This window comes from Aspergillus affinis (genome assembly GCF_023601865.1).
Source record: "Aspergillus affinis strain CMG 70 chromosome Unknown NODE_5_length_567868_cov_86_340925, whole genome shotgun sequence".
NCBI lineage: Eukaryota > Fungi > Ascomycota > Eurotiomycetes > Eurotiales > Aspergillaceae > Aspergillus > Aspergillus affinis.
The window spans coordinates 40,103-59,317 of record NW_026515786.1 but is presented as its reverse complement, the minus strand read 5'-3'; the positions used below and the strand labels follow the sequence as shown (position 1 = coordinate 59,317).

The following is a 19,215-nucleotide window of genomic DNA, read 5'->3' as shown; positions in this document are numbered from 1 at the left end:
AACAAACAGTGGATGCGGGTATGTCACCGAGCAGGTGGTCGGTTCTGTCGCAAGCTTCCCCAGTTACGTCTGCATCCCACCCCATCCATCTCTAGGATTGTTCTTTTGTGTATGACCAGTCCAATTCACCATCCCACCCTCTACAACCACTCCCCCCCCCACTGATATGATTTGTCTTATCCAGTTCTAATGACTTGACTCCCATTTGAATAATGTTTCGCCTGTATTAACGAAGATATGCTGCCCTCACAACTAAATGGCTCGCCAAAGCGTGCCAACCCATTTGGCCGTGCCTCTCCCTCCTCATCTCCATCGTCTGGGTCGCCAACGAAAGGCCCGCGACCGAAATCAGCCATCGTGACGTCGCCGAGTAAATTCGAAGAAGCCAAAGGTCATTTTCGGAATTCAGCCTCGGTCTCTCAAGCACCGCAAACTGCTTTAGCACGAAACTCCAACCACCAAAGATCAAATTCGTTAAGGGTCGACGCCGGTACTGGAACCTTTGCACCGGAGTTCATCAAATCCGAGGAGCTTCGGCGAGGTGCAGATCAAATTCGAGGATTGGAAGGCGACAATGACTTCTCGGGTAATAAATATGTCTGGCTACGCGATCCTGAAAAGGCCTTTGTCCGGGGACTGGTGTTGGAGGAGGGCGAAGATGGAAAGCTGTTGGTACAAAGTGATGATGGCGAGGTATGAACCGACAGTCTTGGGATTGTAGACGTCTCTAACAACCAAAAAGCAGAGGGAGGTCGATGCAGACCAAGTTGACAAAGTCAACCCGGCAAAGTTCGACAAGGCCGATGATATGGCTGAGCTTACGCACCTGAATGAAGCCTCCGTGGTGCACAATCTGCATTCCCGCTACCAAGCGGACTTGATCTATGTAAGCCTAGGAATTAAACAAGCTGTGAGTTTGACTAACAATCATGCGTCTAGACATACTCTGGGCTGTTCTTAGTGACTGTCAATCCCTACTGTCCGTTACCAATCTACTCGAACGAGTATGTGAAGATGTACAAAGGCCGAAGCAGAGAGGAAACACGACCCCATATTTTCGCAATGGCCGATAAAGCATTTCGGAATTTGGTCGAAGAGGGCCAGAATCAGAGTATCCTAGTGACGTAAGTTGCGCTCCAACCACCAGGAAAATAGATCTAACGTATCACAGAGGAGAATCTGGTGCAGGGAAAACGGAGAACACGAAGAAGGTCATCCAATACCTCGCTGCTGTTGCGACGTCCGACACTCCATACGTTCGATCTGCGACCAAAAATATGTCCACTCTCTCACAGCAAATCCTACGAGCAAACCCCATCCTGGAGGCATTCGGAAATGCTCAGACGGTTAGAAACAACAATTCGTCTCGATTTGGAAAGTTCATACGGATTGAGTTCTCCCGGTCTGGTCAAATTTCGGGGGCATATATCGACTGGTACCTCCTTGAAAAGTCGCGAGTAGTGAAACCGAATCAGCAAGAGCGGAATTACCATGTCTTTTACCAATTGCTGCGAGGTGCGGATTCCAAATTGAGGGACAAGCTACAGTTGTCCAATCTTGGAATTGAAGATTTCGCCTACACGAGGGACGGGAATGACAGCATTGCCGGAGTGTCCGACGAAGATGAGTGGAACTCATTGATTGAGGCATTCCACGTCATGAAATTTTCCGCAGAAGACCAAATGTGTATTCTCCGTACCATCGCCGCCGTTCTGCATCTTGGAAATATAACAGTCATCAAGGAGAGCTTGCGGGCGGATCAAGCTGCCTTGAGTCGTGACTCCTTCAAGAGTATAGAAAAGGCCTGTCAACTATTGGGGATACAGTCAGAACCATTCGTGAAGGGCTTGTTGCATCCCAGGGTGAAGGCAGGTCGCGAGTGGGTGGAGAAAGTCCAAACACCGGAGCAGGTTAGGCTGGCGCTCGATGCGCTCGCCAAAGGAATCTACGAGCGTGGCTTCGGTGATCTCGTAAACCGAATCAACGATCAGTTAGATCGCAGCACTGTCTCGGGAGAAGACAGCCATTTCATTGGTGTTCTCGATATTGCAGGTTTTGAAATCTTCGAGAAAAACAGTTTCGAACAATTGTGCATCAACTACACCAACGAAAAGCTACAACAATTCTTCAACCACCACATGTTTGTGCTCGAGCAGGAGGAATACGCCAGAGAACAAATTGAATGGCAATTTATTGACTTTGGAAAGGACTTGCAACCGACCATTGACCTGATTGAGTTGACAAATCCCATTGGTATCTTTTCTTGCTTGGATGAAGACTGTGTGATGCCCAAAGCGACGGACAAGTCATTTACAGAGAAGCTTCACTCGCTCTGGGATCGAAAGTCTCCGAAATATCGTGCAGCTCGCCTAAGCCAAGGTTTCGTTCTTACTCACTATGCTTCCGAAGTGGAATATGATACTGAAGGATGGCTTGAGAAGAATAAAGACCCCCTCAACGATAACATAACTCGCCTTCTGGCCGCGTCACGAGAGAAGCATATCACAAAGCTATTTGCGGATTGCAAAATTTCTGATGGCCATACGGATTATCCCAAAAGTCGAGTGAAGAAGGGCTTGTTCCGTACAGTCGCCCAGGGACACAAGGAGCGCCTGTCAAGCCTGATGACTCAGTTGAATTCAACGCATCCTCACTTTGTGCGCTGCATTATACCAAACCATAAAAAACGCCCGAAGATGCTCAATGCTCCCTTGGTTCTTGATCAACTGCGATGTAACGGTGTTCTAGAAGGAATTCGAATTGCGCGCACTGGTTTCCCTAATAGGTTGTCATTTGCTGAGTTTCGTCAACGGTATGAGGTTCTCTGCCGCAACATGCCAAAGGGCTACCTGGACGGCCAGAACGCTGCTCATATAATGCTACAAAAGCTCGGGCTAGACGCTGCGTGGTACCGAGTCGGTCGAACAAAGGTCTTCTTCAGAGCTGGCGTTCTTGCTGAGCTGGAGGAGAAGCGAGACGACCTCATTCGCTCCATAATGACCCGTTTTCAGTCGCTGTCCAGGGGCTTTGTTCAGCGCCGAATCTCAAACAAGCGTCTTTACCGTGCGGAGGCAACCAGACTTATCCAACACAACTTTAGGGCTTACCTTGATCTGAAAGCTAGCCCCTGGTGGCGTTTGTTCTCGAGAATGAAGCCGCTCCTTGGAGAGACACGGTCCGCCAACGAAGTCAAACGGCGCGATGAAAAAATCCAGCTATTGGAGTCCAAGATGAAGACGGACTTGGCCGACCGCCAGAAACTAGACGAGGAGAGACGACGCACGGAGATCGAGATGCAAAAAATCCAACAAACCCTGGAAAGCGAAAGAGCTCTCGCGCTGGATAAAGAGGAAATTTTCGAGAGGCTTCAACTTCGAGAAGTAGAGCTCAGTGATAAATTGGCCGGGGCGATTGCAGACCAAGAAAGTCTCGAGGATCAATTGGACGAACTCATCGCAGCGAAGAAGAAAATCGAAGAGGAGCTTCAATTCCGCATGACTCAACTGGAGCAGGCCGGCGAAATTATACAACGTTTCGAGAATGAGAAGCGAGAGACGCAGGCACGTCTCGAGGAACTTGATCGCAGGATGATGGAAGCCGAGACGTCCTCCTCTGAAAAGGAAAACCAGATCAAAGAACTTGGACAGGAAACCAAAATGCTTCAAAGTCACCTCACCATGAAAGATCGCAAGCTGCAAGATCTGGAGGCCAAACTACTGAAGACTGACCAGGATCTCGATATTAAACTCGCCAAGACAGCCAAGGAACTCGATCAGTCAAAGCACCAAGTCAAGGATTTGGTGGAAGAGAATCGCTCGATTAGGCAGCAGATCTCAGATCTTTCGTCAACATCTACCGGATATGAAGAGATGCTGAGGAAGAAGGAAAGCGAGATAGCAATTCTGCGTAACGATGCCAAAAGGGCTGACGAAGAGAAAAGACAGCTGGAAACAGAAAAAGCATCCCTCTCCACGCGTCATAGCAACATGCAAAAACGCTTGCGGGAACTTCAGGCTGAATCTGATGCCATGATGGTTGAAAAGGCCCAGTTGGACCGAGAAGTAGCCGACGTGAAAAAGTTGCTCGAAGACAAGATCTCCGAGGACGCTGAAGCGGGAGAAAGCCGAAAGCTTCTTGAGCAGCAAATTCAGGACCTTAAAAGCCAACTTTTCCAGGCACAAGCGGACTTGAGCAGAGAGCGACAATCAAGAGACGATGTCCAAATGCTTGCAGAGCACAACCTTGCGGAATTACGCGACAAGTACACCTCCTTGAACGACTCTAAAATTGAAATCGAGAAGGAGATGTATATACAGCAGGACACTCTTCGCCGTGCTACTGAGGCCCGAGTTGCTGCCGAAAGTTCACGCAAGGACCTGCAGACAGAGCTCATTAAGCTTCGCGATCGCTTCACTAATGTTGAAAATGCCCGTCTGAATGCAGAGGCTGAAATTGAACGCAACATCAACAACCAGGCGAACCAGAGGCTGGAAAGCGTTCGAAAAGACTTGGAAGCGAAGTCTCAGCAATTGGAGGAGATCGAAGCCGAAAGAACACGGCTTTCCACCAGAATTCAGGAGCTAGAAAATGCAATCGCAGACTCTGACAACTTCCGAATCCGCCATGACCAACAGAAGCAGCGCATGGAAAGAGAACTGGTGACCCTCAAAGGCAGACTCACGGCCTCCGAAAATGACAATCGAGCTCTATTGACAAAGATTCAACAAAAGAATCTCGACATTGCCAGATCCAACTCCAAAGCGAGCGACAACCAACGCCACCGCGTAACCACGTTACAGAGGGAAAAGGCCAAGCTAGAGGATGACAACAAGAACCTAGCCCGTCAGTTAGGAGACCTCCAACTATCTATTACTTCTCTCGAAAAACAAAAGGAGAAGCTCTCGTTGAGTCTCGAGGACTTGAACCATGAAGTTAATAGAGAGCACAAAGCCAGTCGTAATGCTGAAAAGACGGCATCCACAGCTGGTATACAACTGGCAGAAGCGAACAGAAACCTGGAGACTGAACGTCAGCTGCGTACTCAAGCTCAGGCAAATACTCGCAAGATGCAGGGCTCTCTGGACACTGCTAACAAAGAAATCGAGGACCTGCATCGCCAACTGATGCTGCTGCATAAGGTTGTCGAGCCTACATCAGAGGAATCTGAGTCATGGGAGACCATTCGTCCTGATTTATCGAAGAAGGTGGATCTTGCACAGCGACTGGACACTGTGCAAAGCCAATTGCAGGTATCAGAGGAGAGGAATAACAGAGCGGAAGCCCAGCTTGCCGAAATGCGCCGGCGTCATGGTGATGAAATGAAAGAACTTGATGCCCGTTATTCCTCCTCCAAGCGTGCGCTTCTGGAGGAAATTGACCAAAACCAAGTTGCTGGAAACCGCACGCCCACTCACCTACGCAAGAACTCTGACATCGCAAAGAGATTCGGTACCCCGACAACACCAAACCGAAGACTCAATTTTGAGGCAGCGAATGACTCCGCCCGGTCCGATAAGACAGTGGATTCTGTCGGCTACCAGAAACGAATGGACCTGGCAGCCGAGATTGAAGAGTTGCAGAATAAGCTTCAGATGACTGAGATGCAAAACAAGCACCTTCAAAGTCAGTTGCAGGGAGGTTCGCGTCAAGACCAATGGCAAGATGAAAGCCCCTCGGTTCGTCGGATGCAACTCTTGGAACGAGAGAATGGTCGACTGCACGACCAACTCGATGACTCTGCGAAGAAGGTTTCGGCGCTCGAGCGAAGCATTAGATCTGGGGACCTGTCACTTCGGGATGTGCAAGCTAAGTCGCATGAGGAGCTTTATGACCTGATCAATTCTCAAGAACAATCCAGAAGGTCTCTGCTCAAGGTCCACAACGAAGCGGTTGCCGAGTTCAGCGATGCTAAAGCTCAGTTCGAAAAGCTCAAACGCGCCAAGGCTGCTACCGAAGTCGAGCTCCGTGATTCTCGCTCCGAAGCCCAGGAACTTCAGTTAGCCAGAGATCAAGATGCTGTCAGCAGAAACCAGCTGCTCCAGGAGTTCTCCGACCTACAGATTCGCCTGGATGCAGAGTCCTCAAAATGCGCTGACCTCGCCTCAAGTCAAAGCCTCTACAAAACCCGCGCGGATGACTATTTCAGCAAGCTGGAGCAAGCAGAAATTTCGGTACTTAAGGCCAGCCGTGCCGAGCAGTTTGCAAAGTCACGGGCCCAAGAGGCAGAGGATACATGCGCACAAATCATGGCTGAGCGTAAGCAAATGGATTCTCTTGTGGAAGACCTTCAGCGCCAAGCGCAGTCTCTGGAGGCCCGAATGGAAGACCAGGCCGCCGAGCTTCAGGCTGCGCTGCAGTCCAAACAGCGTCTCCAGAATGAGCTCGAGGACTACAGGAACCAACGTGCCATCGATATCGAAGACAAGGAGACCTCCATGGAGCAGACGAGACAAAAATACCAGCGCGAGTTCTTGACATTGAATAACGAGCTCGAGGTGGAACGGGAGCGTGTCCTGAACGTCCGTGGGGAGAACTCGCGTCTTCGCGAAGAACTCGAGGATCTCCGCAGTAAATGGGATAACGAAGTGATGAACAGCTCTACGTGGGCCAAGGAGAAGGCGCGGATGGATGTCATGCTTCAGGATGTGACCTCAATCCGTGATGAAGCGGTGAACGCGCATAATGAAGCCCAGGGAAGAGTTGTAACTCTTCTGTCGCAGGTCAGAAGCCTACGAACTTCAGTTGATGACGTGACGGCCGAAAGAGACATGCTTGTCAAGGAGAAGAAGATGCTTGAAACTCGTTTGACTGAGGCAGGCGACAGACTAGAGGACCTTGCCAAGGGAGAGAGTCCATCCATGCGCAATGCAGCAAGCATGGATCGCGAACTTTTGGAGCTCAAATCCAATCTTGCTCAGCAACAGGACGTCTCTGCTGCCGCTGTCGGTAAGATGAGACGAGCCGAAGCCTTGGCCACGGAGATGCAGAAGGAAGTCACCGCTGAGCGGGAAACCAACGCTCAGCTTTTCAAGGATAAGGCTGCTCTGGAGAAACAACTCAAGGAAGCTCAGCTGCGGTGCGTTGATCTGGAAACTAAGAGCTACTCATCCGGAAGCCAGGACGTCAAGTTCCTACATAAAAGAATCAAGGAGGTAAGTTAGAGTCCCTGTATCTTGAGGCAATAGACTGACATCTGCAGCTGGAAACGCATCTCGAGGAGCAAGAGACCAAGCATGGCTCCGAGCAACGATCCCTGCGTAACGTCGACCGCACTGTGAAGGACCTCCAGTCGCAAATAGATCGACGGGAGAAGATGAATGCTCAGCTCAACGAGGACATGAACAAGTCTCGCGACAAGATCGACCGTCTTCTTCGAAACATCCAAGAACTTCAGGAAACCGACTCACAAACCCAATTACAGGCGCGCCGAGCGGAGCGGGAGCTTCGTGAAGAAAAGGAAAAATCGCTGCGCCTGGCGCGTGAGTTGGAAGGATGGAAAGGGCTTCGCGTTGAGCGCGGCAGCAATCTCGGACGACTGAGCGATGCAGGGAGCAGAAGAGGAAGCGGCGTATATGGCTCAGGCGATGTGCCACAGCGGATGCCTAGCAACACGAAAGGCTTCTTGTAAGGAACACGATAATCTAGCAGGACGGTCCTGCTCAACACAACCGCATTCAATAATTCAGGCGCTAAACATTTATCCAGGGCCTGAGCGACGGATTACGAGCATGACTTTGATGGCGACTCTGCATATTCAAGGACTTATGCAGCAACTAACGTGATGTTGACTGTTTTTCCCATTTTCTACGTGTATATGCCCGCATTGGTTATGACGATCTATATGCATTCAATTTCCTTTCTTACTGGTATAATGTTTGGGTGGGATGAGACAGACATTTGTTTTGGGCTGTACTATGGAATGACATTCAGCAGTTCGAAATACGGACTTGCTTCTAATGTTAATTTTCATGATTGTTTTGTTTTAGTTAGTTCATTCTGTTTCTAGATATATAGTTTGTTGAGAGCTTTAATCGATACCAGAAGTTACAGCCAGAAGTCACAAGACTATTCCTGATATTTCAGCCACAGTCGTCACAGTTACATCCGTTAACTAAATGTGACCGCTAATGCTCTCAATTGCAATAACAACCAAATCCCAGGGCTCAGACGAAAGGAAAACCTGCAGTGCAAAAGCCGCCTCCGTCGGGCATCGGATAAACTAGCCGCGCGCTTAAGATTAGCGCCCGCCACGAACGTTTCTTGAACCCACCCGAGCTTGGATCAAGTTCACTGCCGGCCATGAGGTAGCGTTCTTCACCCATCTTTCTCTCACATATTGCCCTTACGGATTCAAGGCTCTCGCGCCGCCCCTCATCATGGTAAGTTCACTTCCATATCGGCGCAGAAACCGACCTTTGCCGCCCAATGTCTCGAAAATTCCGACCGAGTTCATGAACTGATCCCGAATGTCCATCAGGCACGAAACAGCGAAAAGGCGCAGTCGATGCTGTTTCGATTTCGCGCGCAGCAAGCGGCGGACCTCGGAATCATCGACATCGGACGCACCCGTCGCCCCAAGGCCATCACGTCGGTGGATTCGATCCCCATGTGCGAGAAATGGCGCGGCCAGGTCCTCAAGGAAATCTCGCGCAAAGTCTCGCGCATCCAGGAGCTCAGCCTGAGCGATTACCAGATCCGCGACCTGAACGATGAGATCAACAAGTTGATGCGCGAGAAATGGACCTGGGAGATGCAGATACGGAACCTCGGCGGACCTAATTACATGCGTGGCTCGGGCCGTGTGTACGACGACGAGGGCAAGGAGATTCCTGGCGGTGGAAAAGGATATCGATACTTCGGGCGTGCGAGAGAGCTGCCGGGTGTCAAGGAGATGTTTGAGGCCGCAGCTCGTCGCGGTCGGAAGCCGGCGGAGGAGGACGACGAGGGCACTCGGGGACGGGGCGGGGATATCGCTACGAAAAAGGTCGATGCCAATTATTTCGGCTACGGGCTGGATGAGGAGGACGGGACGCTGCTAGCGTACGAGCGACAGAAGGAGAAGGAGGCTTTTGAGAGTCTACGCAATAAGAAGGAAGACGATGTTGAAGATGGCTGGGAGCCTCTACCGGGTGACGCTGGTGACGGCGTCGAATGGCGATTGCCGACCCTGGATGAAGTACAAGAAGAACTGGTGGACAGGAGAAGGAGAAGACTCTTGGACAAGATCACCTGAGCCTGCCCCCTATGCGCTTGCTTTTCTTTTTATCTGATTTTTCTTTCTTCAAAATTCTTTCCATAAGGCGTTCGGGGTGTACGTTTTTTGCACTGCTATTTCCCGGTTCTATGTTATATTTTTAACTTGTCGTTGAAACCATGCATTTGGAGCAAAACAGCTCACTGACGATACCAACACGATTCGTTCTTTTGTACTGTACATTGGATGATATTATCTAAAGTTATTATTTACAGCTTCGAACTATCCCGTTTCTTCGCCGTCCTTTCGGCCCTTAAGATCGAGGAGATACTGCGACCCACTTCTTCTTTGTTTCCCTCCAAACGACTTCTCTCTTCAGCTTGTAAATCGTCGAGAAGGAAGCGCCCCAAATTGCCCGCGCGCCATTTCTGGATAAAGTGCTGCGCCGCAAGGTCAATGTTGGGAATGCCACCTTTGGCAAGAAGACCCGTGTGTTGAGCAAAGCTCTCCAGCAGGGGCATGATCTCATTCGTTGGCGCGGACCAACGTTGATATACGTCGGGATCGTGCAGATTTATATGATATAATAGATAGTCGGTGAGAGTGACGGGTGAAATGACAGAATCCTTGACGCAGCCACAGAGCGCTAGTTTCAGCATGTTGTCTGCATCCGGCACGTAGGGCATGAACACACCCGGCGTGTCCAGCACGTAGACGTGGGAGCCATTTTCTCTCTCTATAACCTTCACTGGCGTTCCAATCTTCCGTGTTATACCCGGCTGACCGCCCGTTTGTACAGCTTTGGCTTTGCCGACGCCTTGGTTTCGCAAGTTGTTGATCAAAGTCGATTTTCCGACATTGGGCATACCAACAACCATTACACGACAGCCGACAAGTCGGTCTGGCCCCTCTGCATCTTCTCGCAAATGTTTTAGGATGGAACTCACATCTGGACGAGATGACGAGCTAACGAAAAATGTGGCGCTGTTTTTATCGAAGCCTCGAACGGTTTTCTCCGCCTAATGTAGAGAATACAAGTGAGCAATAGTTCTCGAAAGAATTGAAGCTAGGAAGACTCACAGATCGCTGCGCACTTGACCCGGGCTTCGCGCCCAAGTCCCTCTTGGTATAGACAATCAATCGTCTAGTTTTCCCCAACGCCTCTTCAAACATGGGATTGATAGACGTGACGGGGACTCTGTAATCGCGGCATTCAACCACATAGTCAATAGATGACAACATATTTTGCATCTTCTTCAAGCCGGCCCTGTGATGGCCCAAGTAGTACGACCTGGGAATGGACGCATAACTGGGGAAGACCTGGCGGGGAATGAAATTGGCCGCCATCACGAGGAGTCCACAGATAGGTCTATGGGTAGAAGTGGATGGAGAGATCGATTGATGACCGCCCCTCGACACATGGTCCAATGCCGACGGTAAGCTTAGGTTGAGAGGGAAAGCATGGTCTTTGTTTCGCTGATGAAGCTGCTGCTTCCACTTCTTCGCGTGGGCCCGATTTGCCGTTAATTAAAAGCGGTGAGAAAGGCGGTATTTCGGGCCGATGTTCTCCGCCTTGGGGGGGTTGTCGACAGGGTCCCTACATCCTACAAGAGCCATCTCGATGACTTGACACCGCTTGCTACTACAATATGCACAGGGTTTCTGAACCTTATCGAGATATACAAATGGCATATCAGTTCTTAAATTTTCCACATCTGCCCAGATGGGTAAGTAACTTACGAGAACACGTCTGCGAGTCCCGATCTATATATAGCCTGCTTTCATCACTCTGAATAGCGTATTCAGCAGTGCTCAACACACATGGTGTCATCAATCTGTACGGGGTACCTGCGTTGCGAGTGCTTCAAAATTGTGAGGATGATGATGATGATGATGATGATGATGATGATGATGATGATGATGATGATGATGATGCAATACCAATGCCCATCTTTTGTTTCGAACACTTCAGCTACTTCGTAGTTACCACACCTCACTACCAATTAACAATGCTTCCTCCTGCTTGGTCCCTGTTGCCCCCACCCTCTGTGATAAAACTGTGTGGCTGCATATTTACTCAAGACGCCCTGCAAGGAGCGCCCAATCTCTTGGCCCCTGATTCAATAGAACAGGCTCGGGGAACTTGTGTTCCTCTGTTTATGATGGATCGGGATTGGCTCGAATCGGCACACGGGTGGGTATTTCCAAAGATCTTCGTCGCTGCTAAGCTGATTTGGAATTGTTCTTGGGCACTCCGTATGATCTCCTACATTGCCCATCATTTTCATGGTTCGCATAATGCAGATATATCATCCCAAGAGCAGGCGTGAAGGGCGGAACCGAGTATAATGCTTTAGAGATTCCTTCAGGGGCTACAGATGCTAATGGCAAGAGAAGGGTCACCAAGATCTGATGTCGCGATGCACCAACTCGAGTGGAGAAAGCTAAAGTTCAGCTGCTGTGCTGTACCCCTGGCCCTCGCACCTGCTGGAATATCCCTTACCTCATCAGATCTTCACCTTAGGATTTTACCGCCGATTGCAGATGGTTGCCAACTTGAGAAAAGTTTAAAAGGGCCATGGATCACTACTTGAAAAATGTCCTATGATGCATTCTGGAAGAACATTCTGAATTGACAGCTCTTCAGCCAGGGTGCAAGGCTTGTTATTTTTCCGAGCTTCTGGGCGATCCTGTTTGTTCGAATAAGCCTTGGTTGACTAGTTAGTACCTTTTAAATGTGAGTCTTTTGCTGTCCAAAAGATTTTTGAAGGCGTAGCTAAACGGAGATTAAATCGCAGGCCAGCACGAAAATGAGGGATTTGAAGGTTGAAATGCCGACGACTTCTAAGATTCCCGCTTGGCGAATGATATTTGACAAGGGTGCCGTCACCCAAGAAGTCATAAACCACCAATATCCTGGTTCTGGTACTGAAGAGCACCCGTTTGAAGTTTCATGGATACCAGATGATCCCCGGAACCCTATGGGCTTCCGTGACTCTTCAAAATGGGCACTTGCGTCGCTGGTTTCACTTTCCACCTTCACAGTTGCCTTGGTCTCTTCCGGCTATTCAGGAGGCTTGGCCGAAGTCGTGGAGTACTTCCAAGTCGATGAAGAGATTGCTGTCTTGGGAATCTCGTTCTATGTTCTGGGCTTCGCACTTGGTCCTCTGGTACTGGCGCCGATGAGTGAACTTTATGGACGTCGCCCGGTATTCATCTTCAGCGCAGCAACACTGACAGCTTTTACGGCTGGAACGGCAGGCGCACAAAACATTGAGACTTTGATCATTCTTCGCTTTTTTGCAGGTAGCCTTGGATCCGCCCCTATGGCTGTTGCAGGAGGTACCCTCGCCGACACTTTTCCTGCTATCACTCGAGGGCTGGCAAGCGGACTTTATGCCACCGCGCCTTTTATGGGCCCAACGATTGGACCTATCGTGGGAGGATTTCTGGCCGCTGCCGGAGGCTGGCGGTGGGTGCAAGGCTTTTTGGCCGCCTTTTCCGGGATGCTGCTTATATTGACGACATTGTTCCTGCCTGAAACATACAGCCCGGTGCTCCTGCGAAGACGAGCAGAAAGGCTATCGAAGATCACCAGTCATGTGTACCGCAGCAAGCTTGATGTTGAGGGCAAAAGTTCCCACGCGGGCCAATTATTCAAAACAGCCCTTTCTCGACCTTTTGTCCTACTCTTTCGTGAGCCTATTGTGTTCTTGATGTCATTATACCTTGCCATTATTTATGGCACACTATATATGTTCTTCACTGCATACCCGATTGTTTTTCAGCAGACTCGCGGCTGGAGCGAGAGTAAAGGTGGACTGGCTTTCCTGGGCATCTTGGTTGGGATCTTGTTTGCATTGGTCCACACATTCGTTGCATATTTTCAGTATAAGAAAAAGACCTTGGAGGCACGTGGGCGGCGACTTCCTCCAGAGGAGCGCCTGCCTGCCAGCTTCATAGGAAGCATTGCTCTGCCAGTTGGTCTATTCTGGTTTGCCTGGACGAATTCACCTTCAACACATTGGATGGCGTCCATTGCGCCTGGAGCCCCATTCGGCTATGGGATGATTATGGTGTTCATGCCCGTTTTGAACTATCTGATTGACTCTTACACCATCTACGCCGCGTCGGTGACAGCAGCAAACTCCCTCGTACGCTCTATCTTTGGCGCTGTCTTTCCACTCTTTACCGGCTACATGTATCAACGACTGGGTATACACTGGGCCTCCTCGATCCCGGCCTTTCTCGCTTTGGCATGCGTTCCGATGCCGTTCCTGTTCTATAAGTATGGCGCTAAGATTCGAGAGCGATGCCACTATGCCGCCGAGGCCGACGCTTTCATGAACCGGCTGCTCGCTGGTACTGGCAACAACACACCGCCGAAACCCGAAACCAAAAATGAAAGCATCGAGCTGCAGGCTAGATCGTCGGTGGCTCATGGAGATAATGGTGATCGTGATGAGTCAATAGACAACCAGCCAACTGAAGCGAGTCGGGCTTCAACAGCGTATCGAACATCCTGTTACTCGAAACGACCAGGAGAATCGTCGCTGTCCAATCGCACACTAGTCCGAGATGATCCTCCTCAGATTGGCGACATTTTTAATTCGCGGTGAACATGGGGAAGGTTGTTCACTTTGTATTTCGCATTGGTTACTTTTTGGATATAATTCCTTTCATGTCTATAGATCCCTTAGATTTAGTCTTACTTTACATACGTACTTGATTTTCTAGTCCGGTTGAAAGCTTTCCCTTTCCGTTTTAGTGCTCACCCCTCGCCGCTTTTTGCTCACTGAGTAGACCTGAGCACGCCCTGAGCGGCCTGAGGCGACGACTGAGCACGGGGTGAGCAGAAGACTGAGTGCCCTGAGCGAGCAACCTCAATAAACTGCACCCTAACTAGCGGTCTTCCCCTTGCCTATTTCTCTACTTCTATGTGACAACCATCGCTAGAAGCCTGAGCGAGCTACAGCGTTATTGCCTGAACTCTCAGGCAGAAACTGGCGCAACGGCTGACTAAGCTATGTAAACAAAACTTCTTCGTCTACTGTAATTAGTGTTGTTTCTTCCTCACGCTTAGAATTCAACATAATTCTCGCCTACGAGCTTGCTACGTAGTTGGAGAAGGGTTGTAACATTCTAGTCCACTTTCGCCCGCTACATTCCCCCAAAACCAAGCACTGCCATCACGAAAATGACGAATAAGTGAAGCTATTATTCCTTCTGATACCCACAGCCTTTTTTTCAGTAGGGAAATGTTGTAGTTACCGCGCTGCACTAACATGACAAACATTTTTGTAGGTTTTCTCCATCAAAAGACAGCACAAGCCTAGATGTTCATGGGAGCAGCCCAGGATATCCCTAGAGTCAAGAAATCCTCGGAATACCAAATAGTGCTAGTCTAGTATAGACATTTTCTGAATTTCGATCCTAAATGCCTACTAGGTAGAATGACATTTTTACCTCCTGAAGCCAGGGAGTTTCCCTGTACGGAGGAACTTTCCGGGGGAACGTTCCGGTTAGTTAGTATAGGATCAAGCGATTCTCCGCGGTAGGCATCCAGGAACATTCCTAGGTATCCTGCAGGCATTCCTGCCTGAGGCAAAGCCCCAGGCAGTATATAGTGTCCCTGGATTCTCCCTCCTAGATAGCCTTTCCTCCCTATGGGAAAACTCTTTGACTACGAGTCATAAACAAATTTGTCTTTTACTAAGCTCCTTTGTAGACCGTCACATAATTTTCCTATCGCCTTTTTTTCTTTTCACTCCAAGCAGATACACTAAAGGCATATCACTGAACAGTCAGTAGGTATAAAGCCCTATGATCCGTTTGAAGTCTTTTCCCGTGAGGCAATTACACGACAACCAAGTTGCACCAAGACCAGAACGAACCAGAATGAACCCGAGAACCCGCTCTTCGCACCGTGCCTTTGTGCGCCAGGGCGAGCCCCAGAACGACCCCCAGGACCTTCAGGACGACCAGTCCTCCGATGTTCAGCCAGAGCAGGAACATGATGAAGGTTTCCTTGATAAAGAGGAGCTGTTCTATGATTCGGAGCAGGTGACCGACAATACCGATATCAATCGAATCCCTATGACCAAAGAATGGTTCCTAGAGGAGATCAAGAAGAACCCGGAAGTAGTCTACGAGGTCATAAGAGATATGCATGAGCTCGAGATCAAAGAAACGAATCGCGCCCAGAAAACTATCCGCATACTTCAGAACGATATCGCCGAATTGACTGCTGAGCGTAACGCTATCGCGGTAAAATGGGCCCTCTCTAGGGACCGAACTGATACCTCTGATAGCTACCGATCTACCAAAATCCCTGACCCGCCAATGTTTAACAACGGCGAAGACCCGATCTTCGAGAACTGGCAGTTAGCGATCAACTAGAAGCTGACTGCTAACGCTGACCACTATCCTACCGCTACACTTCGTATCGCTTATGTGACTAGCCGCTGCGAAGGGGATGCGCGTCGGCATATATCCCCGCGTCTCAAGATTCAGGACTATCGTGACTTTGGTGAGATCCTGAGTCATTTGAAAAGCATCTTCGTGGACCCGAATAAGGCCCGCAATGCTCGCCGGAAGTTTAACTCCATCAAGATGGCTGTCTTTAAGGACTACCATACCTTCGCCTCAGAGTTCCAGTACCTTGCAGTCGAAGGCCGGATTGATCGTGATACCTGGAAAGAGAGCTTCTTCTTCTTCGCCCTTCCTAATGAAGTGCAGCGAATGGTGGCTTACGTTTTCAATAATGACAACCGAACCTTTAAGGACTTTACTCACGAATGTGCCAAGGTGGCTGACCTCTGGGCCGACTTAAAGAAGCGCCGAAACAACCAGAATGCGGCTAGAGGCGGCTCTAAATCCTCGATCCCGAATAAGGGAGCCAGCTCGCGTCCTGCTCACTATGCCAAGGGTGAAGAGAAAGAACAGTTAATGAAGGAGGGTAAGTGCTTTATCTGCAAGCAGCTCGGCCACCTTGCTAGCGACTGTAGGATGTCCAGTAGGTTCAAGGAAGGAAATAAGAATATCGTGTAGGTAGTAGACCATTTCCGCTACCGGAAGTCAACCAAAATCCACGGCTTCTGAAAGACACGTGAGGCCATCCATGCATTTGGAGAAGATCATCACTCGAAGGATGCATATCCTGATTCGATAACCCCATGATCCCTACCAGTTATCTGACACGAGCCTTGTCCCGCTCGAGCTGATGTGCCAGTTCAGCCCCACCTCCAGTTGTCTCTCTCGATCTCACGACTAACTCAGGCATCCAAGACAGTACACATTTCCAAATAAACTACACCTCCCATCAGAAAAGAATGTCCCGCGAACAGTACGTCTCCACCGACAGTCCCGTCCTAGAATCCTACAAGTTTATCGGCTACGAAACAATCATGAACTCCAAAGTCGACCTGATCACCAACAAGATGGACGGCTACACAGCCGGCCTCTACGTCACCGGTATCCGCGGGACGTGTGACTGGTACCATGATAAAATCTTCTGCAGCTACGAGGAGTGCGATCCATCCGGGAAGTGGGACTTCAATCGTGCAGTCTGGTCGATCCGGTACGACAATAACGTCGATCGGAAAAAGCAGCCCGAGTTCGGGTTTCATGTGAACACAATGAAAGAAGTGAAACGCATGTACGGCGACGACAGTGGACAGACGACGGAGTACCAGGTGAAAGCGTTCTATAATCCGGAGCTGGAGGTGTCGACGTCGGAGTCGACGGCGCGCTACCTCTCTGCGCGAAACGATTTGACCAACTATACGGGATGGGATCAGAACCAGGACATGGATCTGGAGATAAAACGGGTTTATTGTGCAGAAATGGTGCGGAATCTGTGGACGGATTCATACAGGCAACAGCGGGGAGTTCCCGCTACCTTCAGTGCGAATACCGGAGATTTCCTGCTCCCATCCCAAGATGACATCCTTTATCGCGAAACAACTGAAGGATTCCACTAGCGAGTGAGTGTATCGAGTTCGCCGCCTTTTCAGCATCAACATGGCCTTCCTGCATGTATTCTAGAATATCATCTTGACCAGAATGAATTGAACCGCGGGAACCAGAATACTGAATCTTACCCGAGAGTTTCTACAGAATCACTTCTGTACCAGAGTCCAGACCCGATATCCCTGATCAACATGGTCTGGATCTCCGTAGAGATCACAGATTCTCCATTCAGACGATACATTCTACATCGCGGACCCCTACACAACCACATCCAAATACTCAACAACATATCCTTGGATCCGGCGCTGAAACCAGTCTCCTGGTGATATGTGCACTATCGAAGTATGCCCAATAAATCCTACCACTCCCATCCTTCCGCAACGTATACCCCTCTCGGACAATGCAGTACACGCCCACGGCAACACAGAAAACCAGGTTACATCGCGTCTTCGACTGCCAGAAAACAGCAACGATCGCCCACTCCACAGTTCTTGGCTGTTTGTGAAGAACCCCCCGTCCTGTGGGGCAATCCGGGGATTGATTGGCACGTCGATCCGGGGTTAGATGGCGATATATTAAATCGCCTCTTTTGCATCGGGCGACCCCTCAATATGTCTGGGGTAAGGTACATGTGAGTTAATCTCATGCCACCTGTCCATAGGAGAGGGATCGGAGAATTACTTGTTTGTACGAGCGGATAGACGCAAACTGACGTCGTCGTGAGACCTAGGGTAGGTCTGTTCTATAGATCCGTGTGTCGTCGGTATCAAAGCCCAAACATACCTGGCAAGAATGGCCGACACATACATATAAATTCAATGTGGAAGGACAGTTAGATAGGTGTAAGGCACGCCTTTGCGTGCGTGGAGACCTTCAAATCATGACTAGAGATAACAAGAGTGCGGTCACGCTTGCTGCAAAAACATTTCGAACCTTAATGGCCCTGACGGGTGTATACGACCTCGAAATGAGAGAGTTTGACGCCTTGAATGCCTTCGTGAATTCAGAGATAGACGAAATCGTCTATACCGATGCCCTGACGGCTTCAAAGTGCCCGGTAAAGCCCTTCAACTTCTTAAGGCGCTATACGGATTGCGCCGTGCACCTCGTCTTTGGCAGCTTCACCTAGCCGCGACGCTGAAAGCAGTAGAACTCAACCCTGTGGAACAGGAACCCTGCTTATTTACTGACGGAATTGTCATTATAATGTTCTACGTTGATGACTTTATCGTCTTGTCAAGCGCTGCAAATAAAAGGCGCGCAGATGAAGTCATTGAGTTCCTCTCATCGAAATACTTCTACGTGAGATAGAGAATGTTGACACATTTCTCCGAATCAAAATACGCAGAAATAGAGGAAAGCGAACGATTCACCTCTCGCAGTCAGTCTATTTAGACAAGATCACTACGGAATTCAACCTGAAGACGTCTCAACCGCCTAAATCGCCGCTTCCACTCTATACAGCGGGAAGGCGTCCCCTAGGCAGATACAGGAGTTCCAGGAGAAAGTGGGCTCAATCCTCTGGTCAGCGGTGATCATGAGGCCGGATGTTGCAAAATCGGCCTCTGAATTATCGAGATTTCTAGTCAATCCTGGCCCTGACCACCTCGCTGCAGCAAACCGCGTGATTCAATACTTTTTGCGTCCATTGGTGCATGATATTTGACGTTGGGTCACGATCGCAGTAATAGCCTTTTGTATTTGTACTTGCCCAATTTGTAGTCCGGTCTCATCGAATTCATACGCATTGCTTGGTCCGATATTTTCGAGCCTATGGCCAAGTAGGTTGAACCCGTGCATGGTATCGCCTAAATCTTTTGCTTCCAGATGATGCTCATCTATCGGATTTTGTTTTGTGTATGATAAACTACCAAAAAGTCGGCCGATAAAGTCAAAAACCTTGTTTTTACCTTCTCGCGTGGGTTCTGCGTCGGTCGCTGCTGTAGCAAAACGTACTGCTCTAGCTGTAACTGGAGGAGAATCTGCTAGTTCTTGTTGAGGGGGAGTAACTGGGCGAGATAGAGAAACTGTAGGGTAGCTGTCGATAGTCA

At 49.5% G+C, this 19,215-nt stretch overlaps 5 protein-coding genes across 5 annotated transcripts; 4 read left to right on the top strand and 1 right to left on the bottom strand.

Annotated features, from left to right (window-relative positions):
- Positions 1 to 237: 237 nt before the first annotated feature.
- Positions 238 to 9,232, top strand: KD926_008741 (type II myosin; the record flags this gene model as incomplete). The annotated part of the gene is made up of 6 exons (XM_053104598.1): positions 238 to 693; positions 746 to 886; positions 940 to 1,124; positions 1,172 to 7,151; positions 7,199 to 7,623; positions 8,308 to 9,232. 6 exons carry the CDS (start codon positions 238 to 240, stop codon positions 9,230 to 9,232), a joined length of 8,112 nt encoding a protein of 2,703 aa, XP_052960296.1.
- Positions 9,233 to 9,462: 230 nt separating this feature from the next.
- On the bottom strand, positions 9,463 to 10,540 carry KD926_008740 (putative GTPase MTG1; the record flags this gene model as incomplete). The annotated part of the gene is made up of 2 exons (XM_053104587.1): positions 9,463 to 10,212; positions 10,274 to 10,540. The coding sequence occupies 2 exons, from the start codon at positions 10,538 to 10,540 to the stop codon at positions 9,463 to 9,465; spliced, it is 1,017 nt and encodes a 338-aa protein (XP_052960295.1).
- Positions 10,541 to 10,916: 376 nt separating this feature from the next.
- Positions 10,917 to 11,606, top strand: KD926_008739 (uncharacterized protein; the record flags this gene model as incomplete). Its single annotated transcript, XM_053104577.1, has 3 exons — positions 10,917 to 10,920; positions 11,003 to 11,387; positions 11,498 to 11,606. The coding sequence occupies 3 exons, from the start codon at positions 10,917 to 10,919 to the stop codon at positions 11,604 to 11,606; spliced, it is 498 nt and encodes a 165-aa protein (XP_052960294.1).
- A 397-nt stretch (positions 11,607 to 12,003) lies between these two features.
- On the top strand, positions 12,004 to 13,812 carry KD926_008738 (MFS transporter; the record flags this gene model as incomplete). Its single annotated transcript, XM_053104566.1, has 1 exon — positions 12,004 to 13,812. The coding sequence occupies one exon, from the start codon at positions 12,004 to 12,006 to the stop codon at positions 13,810 to 13,812; it is 1,809 nt and encodes a 602-aa protein (XP_052960293.1).
- A 1,279-nt stretch (positions 13,813 to 15,091) lies between these two features.
- KD926_008737 (uncharacterized protein) lies at positions 15,092 to 17,175 on the top strand (the record flags this gene model as incomplete). The annotated part of the gene is made up of 3 exons (XM_053104555.1): positions 15,092 to 15,576; positions 15,655 to 16,151; positions 16,430 to 17,175. The coding sequence occupies 3 exons, from the start codon at positions 15,092 to 15,094 to the stop codon at positions 17,173 to 17,175; spliced, it is 1,728 nt and encodes a 575-aa protein (XP_052960292.1).
- Between the last annotated feature and the right edge of the window lie 2,040 nt (positions 17,176 to 19,215).